This window comes from Globicephala melas, chromosome 14 (genome assembly GCF_963455315.2).
Source record: "Globicephala melas chromosome 14, mGloMel1.2, whole genome shotgun sequence".
In the NCBI taxonomy this organism is placed as follows: Eukaryota; Metazoa; Chordata; class Mammalia; order Artiodactyla; family Delphinidae; genus Globicephala; species Globicephala melas.
The window spans coordinates 20,583,490-20,596,296 of NC_083327.1; the positions used below are offsets into that span (position 1 = coordinate 20,583,490).

Genomic DNA, 12,807 nt, shown 5'->3' on the forward strand with positions numbered 1-12,807 from the left:
TACAAAACTCCACTTCTTTAGATGAAAGAGGTTGACAAACATTACATAAAACCAATTGCAAGGTGTGAAAGTAGCACACAGACGGATACACATTTATTGCCACCAACAATTGTGAGATCATATGAGTGGAATGAATGGGAATTAAGAAGAAAAGCTATAAAATTGGTTTGTAACAATATTTTCTAAAATTATTTATAGGTTGGGGAATTCTAATATGTTGTTACTCATAGAGTTGGTAAGCTAAATTATTTATATAAAATAGTGAGTTGTACACAGTTTTTTTTGCTAAAATAAAAATAATTAGTATAATTTATAATTTTCCAGCTTTACATTGTAAGATTATCTTCTAGGTTTTTTTTTTTAATTAGTTTATTTATTTATTTTTGGCTGCATTTGGTCTTTGTTGCTGCGCGTGGGCTTTCTCTAGTTGCAGCGAGCGGGGCCCACTCTTTGTTACAGTGCAAGGGCTTCTCATTGTGGTGGCTTCTCCTGTTGCGGAGCACGGTCTCTAGGCATGTGAGCTTCAGTAGTTGTGGCACACGGACTCAGTAGTTGTGGCACGTGGGCTCAGTAGTTGTGGCGCACGGGCTTAGTTGCTCCGAGACATGTGGGAATCTTCCCGAACCAGGGATCGAACCCGTGTACCCTGCATTGGCAGGTGGATTCTTAACCACTGCACCACCAGGGAAGTCCCTATCTTTAGTTTTAAGCATATATAGAAATACAGAAGCATGAAACTGCTCTCAAATTATATCAGCCAGTAACTAGAACAATGATAGTTGCTATCTTTCTATCTCCTTTTCTCAATCTCTACTCTGTCTCTCTACTGATGTATATAATAGTTTTAATTAATTGTGCTCACCTATAAGGTGCTAGTATTTAAAGCCCTGCAGCTTCCTCTAATCATTTGAAGCATACCCTTCTCTTTCTTGGACTTTTTTTTGAGGAGCAGAATGTTACTGCTGTTATAGCACAGATACAGTCCCCTCTTATTGTCAACTTGTTCTCTCCAAACGTCTCACTTGTCCTTCTGATTCGCAGTCATCTTAATCACAGTAGGTACCTACCCTTGAAGCCTTCTTTGAAACTCTCATCCCTATCTGACTCAGTGGAATTTCCCCCCACTCTTCCTTTTGATAGTATCTGGTCATTTTAAACAACAAATATTTATAGTGTGAAGGAACAAGCTCTTTTTATAACTGTAGCCTTTTCTCAGTGTATTTTATCCAGCTCTTTAATGGAAATCAGGTGTGGAAATAAAGGAAGACTACTCAAATGAGAACAGAGGCTATTTATTCGAAGCTTGCTATATCAAGGGAGCCAGTCACCATCACTTGTGTTCGGCAGAGACTCAAAGTTGGGGAGAGGAGTGAGAAAGTTTTATAGTGAAAAAGGGGAAGGCTTCAGGTATTCCTCTGACTGGAGGATGTTGACAGGGGAAACTGGAGGCGGGCTAACTAGCAGCGGGCGATGTGTGGGGGGGGTATCTTTTGTGATTGGTTTAGTGAGCGTATTTGGCTTTCTCTAGTTGGTCCAGAGATGGAAGGGGAGACAGCAGGAAAAAAAAAAAAAATAGGGCTGTTCTGCTCTTCTGAGCTGATTGCTACAGCTACCGAGGTTGTGGTTTGGCTTCCAAGACTGGTTGCTGCAGAGGTGTGGGTTCGAGTTCTGTTATCATATAAGGTCCAACCTAGGTCCGTTTGTATATTCAGTCTCTCTTCTCACTAACCACATCATTTCCCTTGCCACCCTCTCTGGTGGCAGCTTTTCAGTCCCCTGATTTCTCAAGATGAGGAAGGTTCAGCTTCCTGGAATATTTTCCAGATCAGCGGTCCCCAACCTTTTTGGCACCAGGGACCAGTTTCATGGAAGACAGTTTTTCCACGGGGGAGGTGGGGGATGGCTCAGGCGGTGATGGGAGCGATGGGGGCGATGGGGAGGGATGGGGGTCGATGGGAGGCGATGGGGAGCGATGGGGGCGATGGGGAGCGTTGGGGGCGATGGGGGCGATGGGGAGCGATGGGGGGCGATGGGGAGCGATGGGGGCGATGGGGGCGATGGGGGCGATGGGGAGCGATGGGGGGCGATGGGAGGCGATGGGGAGCGATGGGGGCGATGGGGGCGATGGGGGGCGATGGGGAGCGATGGGGGCGTTGGGGAGCGACGGGGGAGATGGGGGAGATGGGGGCGATGGGGAGCGATGGGGGCGATGGGGGCGATGGGGAGCGATGGGGACGATGGGGAGCGATGGGGAGCGATGGGGGGCGATGGGGAGCGATGGGGACGATGGGGAGCGATGGGGGCGATGGGGAGGGATAGGGGACGATGGGGGGCGATGGGGAGCGATGGGGGCGATGGGGGGCGGCAGATGAAGCTTCGTTCGCTCGCCTGCCACTCACCTCCTGCTGTGCGGCCCGGGTCCTAACAAGCTGCGGACTGGTACTGGTCCTCGGCCCAGGGGTTGGGGACCCCTGTTCTGGATCATGGTTCCATTAGCATTCTTACCATTTACTCTTCTGTAGTTCATGAAGCTCCCATTCCCTGCATTCTTTTCTGTTATCTATCAATACTAGACTCACTTGAGCTCATCAGATGTATACTGGGTAACGTATATATATCCTACCACCTTGTTCTTCAGGAACTAATAGTCTAGCAAGTGACATTGATACACTAAAAATATTTTAGTATCTCTTGGTAAGTGGTATAACAGAAGTGAAATAAAAATTCTGCTCCATTGACTTAGGTGACATTTTAAGTTGGTCTTGAGATACACATAGACAAAGGAGAAGAGAGGAGTGATGGTTGGACAGGATATGGGAGGTATAGGTGGCAGATTAGGCCTGGCCTGGAAATGTTAAGAGAATGCGGTGTTCAATGGGGCTGAACCTCATACTGACTGGACCCCCCTGTCTTCTCACTCCTCGACTTCATTCTTCTTCCCACCTTAGATGGAATTATCCCCTAGAATTGCAGCATGTTGAATGCCAGCTCCCCATGTATTACCAACATGACCTGTTGATAAGACAAAGCTGAATATATGGCTTAGAGCTGTAACGGAACCACCCTTCAGCAGAGCTTTGCAATGTCTCAGAGGGGGAACAGCAAGGTCGGGATTTATTGAGACTTTGAAGTTTGGTTGAAGGCAGGTCTTTTGATGCCTGGGCTCAGTCAGGGGATGTGTTGGGGGCCTGAATTGGGTTGTAAAGATTATGAAAAAGCAGTCCAGGATTGATGGGAATAGCAAGGTGAATCTTCAGGCAAGGGACGCAGAGTCTTAGGGCTTCTTCTGTGTGTTAATGCTTACCACTGAAGAGTCATGCAGCTTTCAGAACATGCATCATGTTCTGTAATGAACAATCAAGTTATGTGCTTTGGCAAGAGTCTCTTGGAATAATAAAATTATGCTAGTGAATACAAAGGAATAGCAAAGTCCTGTTAATGTAGACGATAAGCTGTGTGTGGGAGAAGTAGTTTTGGTTCTCAGTCACCTGCAGTGTCTCAAACGCTGAAATGTTTCCTCTAATTCCAGGTCTCTCCTCCTTAACTCACATGCTGTAATCCCTTCTGAGTTTTTTCCTTGGATTTTACCACAACTTCAATAAAACTCTTATTCTCTTTTTTTATAAACTCCTCCTTGCTTCCCAGCCTGAGCAAACTGTTTAATCTCATGTTTAGCTGTAATCCATAAAAGGAGTAAGCATAATGTAGAAAAATGTAAAGTATTATCTGGAAACATCAGAGCTTTTTATATTAGAAGTTTTGGGTGAAGCCCATTTAGGTAAGACAATGGAAATCTTAAATTGTTATCTTTTAAAAAAATAAGCCAAGAATGGTGGGAAAATCCAAGTTATATGACTCTCAAAGTATAATAATGAATGAATTATTATATTATTATATTAACAAAGAATTGAGCTCACTGTAGGTTTGAATCTGTGTGTTCTCTCTTTGGGTCCATTTTCATTATTTAATCTATTTTCCTACTTCTCAGACAAGGGTATTTATTTTCTGTTATGTTCTAAATTTTCCAGTGTTTTAATGTTTTGCAGAAACATTCTATGTTGCAGGACTAATTTCTTTGTGGATTGAGATGAAAAAAAAAAGGCCGATACTAACTGGTACCTGACAGTATTTTATTTGTTCTTTAGAGAAATGTTCATTCCTGTGTATTCTCTTTCTACTTAGGCCAATTTGCGTCGGAAAGTTACTCACTCGGTACAGACTGATCTTAGTCACATGAGAAGAGAAAACTGTTCCCAGGTGTACCCTTCAAAGGATGCTAGCACACAGTCAATGAGGGAAGCCAGCAGCCAAGTGCCCCGGCCCCAGATTTATGTAGCTGGTTTCCGCGGGGGCCATACCAAGACCACCTGTGAAATCAAGGTGAACTTAACTAGAGCCATTGATGAAACCTAGTTAGAGACCACACTTTTAACGTAGATACCACTAAATTGTGAACAATGGCAAATATTTAAAAGTATTTTTGCATCCATGAAAATTAGCTAATTTTGTGGGGCTGGCACGTTCATTGGTGGTATGAATGTTTTTGGGTTCCCACCCATGTGCACTGTCAAACTGCTACAACAAATGAAAAATCGTTTTCTGTAATACATTTTTCATTCTATTAAAATTGCAAAGTAAAACTCTGTCCATTCCTCTTTGACTTGTAAGAAAAAGTTTGGTAGCATTATGACTGAAATTATTAGATATTAATATAAGATGATTAGATATTAATATATATAAGATTGTTATGCATGGGATAGAAATTTATTTAGATAACTTTTTATATATTGATATAAGATTATTGTACCTGGGATAGAAGTTTATTTCTAAAATCATATTTAATGTTGAACATTAAAAATGTAAACCATAATCAATATTTTCAGCTTCATTAGCTATTAAATGCACCATGGATTAAATTGATATGTAATAAGACCTCACTAATTTGGAACAGTTGGAACAAAGATCCACATGATGTTTTTATTTTTTTAAATTTTATTTTAAAAAGCATTTATTTATTTTTATTATGTATTTTTAAAAATTTATTTTGGCTGCACTGGGTCTTAGTTGAGGCATGCAGGATCTTCGTTGTGGCATGCGGGATCTTTAGTTGCAGCATGCGGACTTCTTAGTTGTGGCATGTGGGGGGCATGTGAACTCTTAGTTGCGGCATGCATGCAGGATCTAGTTCCCTGACCAGGGGTCCAACCTGGGCCCCCTGCATTGGGAGCGCGGAGTCTTACCCACTGGACCACCAGGGAAGTCCCACATGATGTTTTTTAAAATCTGGAAATTTTACATGGAATCTAGATTCTGGCCCCTTGAAAAGATCGGCATATCTAGCAGCACTCGGCCAGCATTCCTGTAACTAGTAGCTTTGCCCTTTCGTAGGGCAGGTACTTCTGGTTTTAATTCTTGCTGCCTTACGGGTCTCCTCCTTCACTCCTTTGACCTATTTGCCTAACTCCATAGGTTGTGTTTAGGGCCCCTGTCAATTACTGATAGCCAAATTTTAGAGCTGTTGTTTTGTTGCTGCCTTACACACTCCCAATACCTAAGCATGGATAATGAAGTCTCTCAAGCAGAGGGCCTGTTAGGCCTGGGGGCAGGGGGTGTCATTTATATTTAGCACATATTCTTGGCTTAGGTGACTCTTACTAAGGTGTTTGTATAATTTATTTTCTATGTAGGTTAAATGTTACTTATAATATGATATGCTTCAAAATCCATTTTTCTCAGATACTATAAAGGTAAACTTCAAACAGATCTACTTCTAAGTTGTCATGATTTTCATACCTGTAGTTTAATTTTTTTACTGAAGTATAGTTGATTTACAATGTGTTAATTTCTGCTGTACAGCAAAGTGATTCAGTTATCCATATATCTACATCCTTTTTTATATTCTTTTCCATTATGGTTTATCACAGGATATTGAATATTGTTCCCTGTGTTCTGCAGTAGGACCTTGTTGTTTATCATACCTGTAGTTTAAAAATGAAGTTAAAGATGGGCTGGCTGGCTGTTGAGGCAAGGCCTGGGGGTTGGTGTGGAGTGGACATGGGGTTGGGAGGGCTCTGTACCTGAAGAGGGTGGTTACAGCTAATACTAAACTTTGCAAATTCAGGAATTTGATTTTACCCGTTCTAATCAACCCTCCTTTGATTCTGCAAGATTTTTAAACACAGAAAAGGATGGCTGATAAGCCACAATTTGGGGTTACCAGGTTAGGGCTGAAAGTAGAATTGCCAAGTGCATAAAAATACCACATACTATGTGAAAAGCTAAACATCAGAAAGTCATCTGGTAAGTACAACAGAATGAGAATACGGGGAGCTAGATCAAACGGTAAACTCATCTTCTCCCAAGACCTCCACTGTCTACCCAAGCCCCATCACTCTCTAAAGATTTCCAACCATATGTTGGACCCAGTGTCAGTCGGTTACCCCCATTTCAGCAGGTCACAGGCCGAGCTCATTTCCTCTACCAAACTTGTTTCTCTCTCTGTATTTCCTTCTGTGGTCAAAGGCATCACTACCTACTCAGTAGCATAAATTAAAAACTTCTGGATTGTCTTTCTCACACAGCCCCTGCATTTAACTAGTCACCAAGCCCTGTTGACTTGGCTTCATCTGCCTTTGGGAACCGTGTCTTCCTATTCTCACTGCTATTGCCGTAGTTTAGGACTTAGTTCTATTGCCTGATTCATCGGCGTAACTTTTCTAACACACAAATTTGATCAGGTCACCTGGCTTCCTCCCCTACAACCTTCACTTCCCTTGTTTAAACAGACACTTTTCCATTATCTGGGGGATAAAAACTCCTTGCCATATTCTATAAGACTTTTCATATATATCCATGTATCTTCCAGTTTCATTTTCTGCCCCCTCATGCTCTCTGCACACACTACACATACAGGCAAATGGAGCCCAAACTCTTCGAGTGTGTTATGGTCTTTGATACCATCCCTCTCTGTGCTTGCTTGTCACTCTGTCCCCTGGAATGTACTCCACAGACACCCTCAGGAAATCTGTTTGTCCCCATGAAATCTGTTGATCAGATTTTACTTTTTCAATGAAGGTTTTCCCCATCACCTTTGAGAGAATTAATTGCTCTTCCTTTGGGTTTTCATTGGATTTTATTCATATTCTTATTATAACACTTGAAGTAAAAAGGTCTATATGTGTCCATCTGTATTCTCCCCGTTAGACTGTGCATTTCTTGAGAGTTGAACTGTGTTTTAGTCATTCTTATATCCCTGGTATTGTTATAGTACCTTGTTGGATGAATGAATTTTAAAAGAAAAGGAATGAAAGAAAGGACAAACTGGAAGCAGAGTACTGGTTGAGTGATTATTCTAATAGTCAAGGTGGTAGTTCAGTCGCAAAGTAGTTTTTGGAAAAGAGGGAGAAAAACTGAGAGGCAAAGTAAGAACATCTACGGGGAAGGTGGTGGGAAATAAAGTTGGATAAGCAGGGTTGTATAGATTTTGGAGGACTCTGAAAGCCAGGCAGAGGAATGTGTTGCGTTCCTGTAGTAGGATATTAGAAAACTGTGGCAGATTCTTGAACAGAAGATCCATTGTGGAAGGGAGATACTGGAATTGGGGAGATGGTGAGGAAGCTGTTACAAGAGTTAGGGCATTGCAGTAATGGAAGACATGAAGGCGCAAATGTGAGATTTAATGAAGGGAATCTAACATTCCAGGGAAGGGAAGGGAAAATCAAAGTCTCTACCCTAGGGTTGCTAGGAAACAGAGGATAATTGAGAAGAGGAACTGGTTGGTCAAAAAAGATAATGTGTTCAGTACTGGAAATTTTGAGTTTAAGAAATGACAAAGATAGTAAAGCAGAGGTGACTGGAATTTGATCTGGAGATAGATAATTTGGGGGATCATCCCCAACGAATGGGGATGGAATGAGGAGGAAGAGATAAGACAGAGGAACAGTCAGAAGAGTAGAAAAAGACGTAAAGGAATCTCTGTGATTATGGAAGTAAAGTCTAGGTCTACTACTTATTAGCTGTGTTATTTAATATCTCTCTGCTGCAGTTTCTTCATCATAAAAACTGGTGTAATAACATTTCCCAACTCATTGGCTTGTTGAGAGGATTAAATGAGTTAGTTAACACGTGTAAAGCATTTGTCTGGTAAGTGCCTTGTCATTGTTAGCCAGGAGAGAAGCCCCAGTGTTTCATTTCTGCTGCATTCCCATCCTCGTTTTCCCCGATTTCTGTTTTCTAGCTCTTAGTGCCTAGAATAATGCTGGCACATTAGGACTTTTAGTAAATGTCTGATGAACAAACCCAAGAGAATGAGGAATGGAGTTGGCAGCGGCTAAGCTGTTTTAATAGAGTTGGCTTGAGTAGAAATAAGATTGCAGCCAGCGAAGCAGAAAATTGTACAACTAAGTACAAAGTACTTACCAGGGACTGGCAGGAAAAGAGAAACGGGATTATGGTAACTAAAAATGGAAGCAGAGGCAAGGGAGAGTTAAGCTCAAATGAGAAATGTTTAGATACTGATGATTTTTACTCATATTTAACTCTTTTAGTTCAGACACTGAATTGTACATTGTCTCTTTGTATTTTTTTTTTTTTTTTTTTTGCGGTACGCGGGCCTCTCACTGCTGTGGCCTCTCCTGCTGCCGAGCACAGGCTCCGGACGCGCAGGCTCAGCGGCCATGGCCCACAGGCCCAGCCGCTCCGCGGCATGTGGGATCCTCCCAAACCGGGGCACGAACCCGTGTCCCCCGCATCGGCAGGCGGACTCTCAACCACTGCGCCACCAGGGAAGCCCTTGTCTCTTTGTATTTTTAAACAAATTTTCTCAATTCTAAAATGCAACAATTCTTCTGGCTTCTCTTTAGTAATTTTATACCGTAGGAAAGAGTTGTTTTAAAATAATAACCTAGCAAATTGGCTTTGGATGTTTTCTTAATAGCAGAATGAGAATAATATGCTTAATCTCACTCTGTCTACAGTTGGAGATTTGTCTACACAGTTCTTTATGGTTAATGGTTTACTGTACTTTAGACCTTACCACTTTTAGTAATCTATTATACAGCTACCATAGTTGAACTACAGCCTCCTTAAGCCTTTTGGCATTTGCTTCCTGCACAGTCTTCTTGTTTAATGAATGAAGTTCACACTTTTATATGCTTTGTTACTGATGGAGACATAGTGGGCTTCCTTTCGCACAGTTCACTGAGACTAGGGTAGCCCTGATACCAGAGCAGAGATAGAAGTGAGCAGGGTATCGAGACAAACGCTGCAGTTTGATAGTGACAATCACTGGGGTCTCAAATGGTCTCAGATGGATAGTGAGTATCACTGGGGTCTCAAATGGAAACAGTAACGGCTGCTGTAAGGTTATTCCATCATCAGGCAAATGAGCTTATGGCTCACATGTTGGAGATGGCTGCTCCTTGCCCTAACCAAGGTTTGTCTAGAAAACTAGGCATACATAAAAGAAACACATTCAACTGACATTCGCCCTCGAAGACTTAGGATAATTAGAAATGAGAAAGTAAAAACTAGCTTCAACTAAGAATATTATAAATATCTGCTTGGCCATTCATTGGGCTGGGATAACGAGCACAGAAATCCCAGCTGCAGAGTTAACAGGACATAACATACCTCTCAAGGATATGCCACAGTTGTAAAGTATAATAACAACCCCCTTTTCTAAGTGTCTGCTTTCTATTTCACTGAAAAATTTTGTTCTCTAAAATCGTATGCTACTAGGAACCTTGCTGTTGAAATTGTATCAGTAAGAATGAAACACTCCTTCCTTGCTTGAAGGATTTAAGTCACTTTGACACAAAGAAGCAGCCTCAGTTTCCAACCTAGGTGCAAAGCCTTCATTTAAGGGGCTCCTGAATACAGCAGTCCACATCTATAGTAACTTCAGAGTTTCCAAGAAACAGGATCCTGAGACTGTTCTGCAGTCCAGATCTGATGTTGAGTTTTTCACACACAGCCCTGCTTTGAAGCTATCAAAATATTGCTGCTTTTTATTTATTTATTATTTTTTTAACATCTTTATTGGAGTATACTTGCTTTACAATGGTGTGTTAGTTTCTGCTTTATAACAAAGTGAATCAGCTATACATATACATATATCCCCATATCTCTTCCCTCTTACGTCTCCCTCCCTCCCTACCCCACCCTTCTAGGTGGTCACAAAGCACCGAGCTGATCTCCCTGTGCTATGTGGCTGCTTCCCACTAGCTATCTATTTTACATTTGGTAGTGTATATATGTCCATGCCACTCTCTCACTTCGTCTCAGCTTACCCTTCCCCTCCCCGTGTCCTCAAGTCCATTCTCTACGTCTGCGTCTTTATTCCTGTCCTGCCCCTAGGTTCTTCAGAACCACTTTTTTTTTTTTTTTTAGGTTCCATATATATGTATTAGCACACGGTATTTGTTTTGCTCTTTCTGACTTACTTCACTCTGTATGACAGACTCAAGGTCCATCCACCTCACTACAAATAACTCAGTTTTATTTCTTTTTATGGCTGAGTAATATTCCATTGTATATATGTGCCATATCTTCTTTATCCATTCATCTGTTGATGGACACTTAGGTTGCTTCCATGTCCTGGCTATTGTAAATAGAGCTGCAATGGACATTGTGGTACATGACTTTTTGAATTATGGTTTTCTCAGTGTATATGCCCAGTAGTGGAATTGCTGGGTCATATGGTAGTTCTATTTTTAGTTTTTTAAGGAACCTCCGTACTGTTCTCCATAGTGGCTGTATCAATTTACATTCCCACCAACAGTGCAAGAGGGTTCCCTTTTCTCCACACCCTCTCCAGCATGTGTAGATTTTTTGATGATGGCCATTCTGGCTGGTGTGAGGTGATACCTCAATGTAGTTTTGATTTGCATTTCTCTAATGATTAGTGATGTTGGGCATCCTTTCATGTGTTTGTTGGCAATCTGTATATCTTCTTTTTTTTTTGCACTTTGCGGACCTCTCACTGTTGTGGCCTCTCCCGCTGTGGAGCACAGGCTCTGGAGGCGCAGGCTCAGCAGCCATGGCTCACGGGCCCAGGCGCTCCGCGGCATGTGGGATCCTCCCGGACCGGGGCACGAACCCGTGTCCCCTGCATCGGCAGGCAGACTCTCAACCACTGTGCCACCAGGGAAGCCCTGTACATCTTCTTTTGAGAAATGTCTATTTAGGTCTTCTGCCCATTTTTGGATTGGGTTGTTTTTTTGATATTGAGCTGCATGAGCTGTTTGTAAATTTTGGAGATTAATCTTTTGTCAGTTGCTTCATTTGCAAATATTTTCTCCCATTCTGAGGGTTGTCTTTTTGTCTTGTTTATGGTTTCCTTTGCTGTGCAAAAGTTTTAAAGTTTCATTAGGTCCCATTTGTTCATTTTTGCTTTTATTTCCATTTCTCTAGGAGGTGGGTCAAAAAAGGATCTTGCTGTGATTTATGTCATAGAGTGTTCTGTCTATGTTTTCCTCTAAGAGTTTTATAGTGTCTGGCCTTACATTTAGGTCTTTAATCCATTTTGAGCTTATTTTTGTGTATGGTGTTAGGGAGTGTTCTAATTTCATTCTTTTACATGTAGCTGTACAGTTTTCTCAGCACCACTTATTGAAGAGGCTGTCTTTGCTCCATTGTATATTCTTGCCTCCTTTATCAAAAGTAAGGTGACCATATTTGTGTGGGTTTATCTCTGGGCTTTCTATCCTGTTGCATTGATCTATATTTCTGTTTTTGTGCCAGTACCATACTGTCTTGATTACTGTAGCATTGTGGTGTAGTCTGAAGTCCGCAGGCCTGATTCCTTCAGCTCTGTTTTTCTTTCTCAAGATTGCTTTGGCTATTCGGAGTCTTTTGTGTTTCCATACAAATTGTGGAAGTTTTTGTTCTAGTTCTGTGAAAAATGCCATTGGTAGTTTGATAGGGATTGCATTGAATCTGTAGATTGCTTTGGGTAGTAGAGTCATTTTCACAATGTTGATTCTTCCAATCCAAGAACATGGTATACCTCTCCATCTGTTTGTATCACCTTTAATTTCTTTCATCATTGTCTTATAGTTTTCTGCATACAGGTCTTTTGTCTCCTTAGGTAGGTTTATTCCTAGGTATTTTATTCTTTTTGTTGCAAAATATCACTTCTTTTTAAATTTCACCTAACTCCATTCTTCGCCCACATTCTATAACTCTGTTTTTCCTTTGTTTCCTGAGACTTCCCACAGTTATTCTGGTGTGCAGTCTCTCTTGCTGGAATGAGCCAATAATCCTGACTCTGTCTGACTATAGGTTTGTCCCTGGTGGTTTTGGGCTGATCACGTTAGGACAAGGGCATCAAAATCTAGTCAAGGCTTATGGCAATGGAGTAGAAAGTCTTCACAGGCAATGAAAATTTACAGGAAAGCTGGGGTTCAGCAGCAGGATATGTATGTGAACCAGAAATGCCACAAAACTGGCCCCAAAGCATTTTACCCACCACCCTAATTATGGGGTGTGTGTGTGTGTGTGTGTGTTTAATACTATTCTCCCCCAGAAGGAACCATAGCTTCTTGAAGTGTAGTTGATTCCATGGCCTAGGACAGGGAAGAATGAAGATTGGCCTGGAACCTGGAACGTGGAAATCAAAAATGCTTCAAAAAGCTTGTGCAGATTTAAAGGAGTAGGCTTACAGGGACCATACTGGGACAATTTGAGTGTCCAGAGGAGAATAATTATAGTTAATTGAAGTAAGTTGAGACTATCATGATACCCCAAAATGGGAAGAGATAAATAAACTGTACAGAGCAGTAGTTACAAAACAAAAGAAGAAATGTC

The 12,807-nt window shown here is 41.6% G+C and overlaps 1 protein-coding gene across 11 annotated transcripts in view; it reads left to right on the forward strand.

Moving 5' to 3' along the window:
* The window catches only part of CFAP206 (cilia and flagella associated protein 206), a 58,647-nt gene extending 52,884 nt beyond the window's left edge, over positions 1 to 5,763 (forward strand). For 10 of the 11 annotated variants that reach the window (XM_060283306.1, XM_060283308.1, XM_060283307.1 and 7 more), the window contains 2 exons: positions 22 to 165; positions 4,183 to 5,763. In XM_060283306.1, the coding sequence (XP_060139289.1) occupies positions 22 to 165; positions 4,183 to 4,413 (375 nt within the window). In that variant the 3' untranslated portion in view covers positions 4,414 to 5,763. The remainder of the gene's footprint in view (positions 1 to 21; positions 166 to 4,182) is intronic. The other variant, XM_060283305.1, reaches the window with a different exon arrangement.
* The last annotated feature ends 7,044 nt before the right edge of the window (positions 5,764 to 12,807 follow it).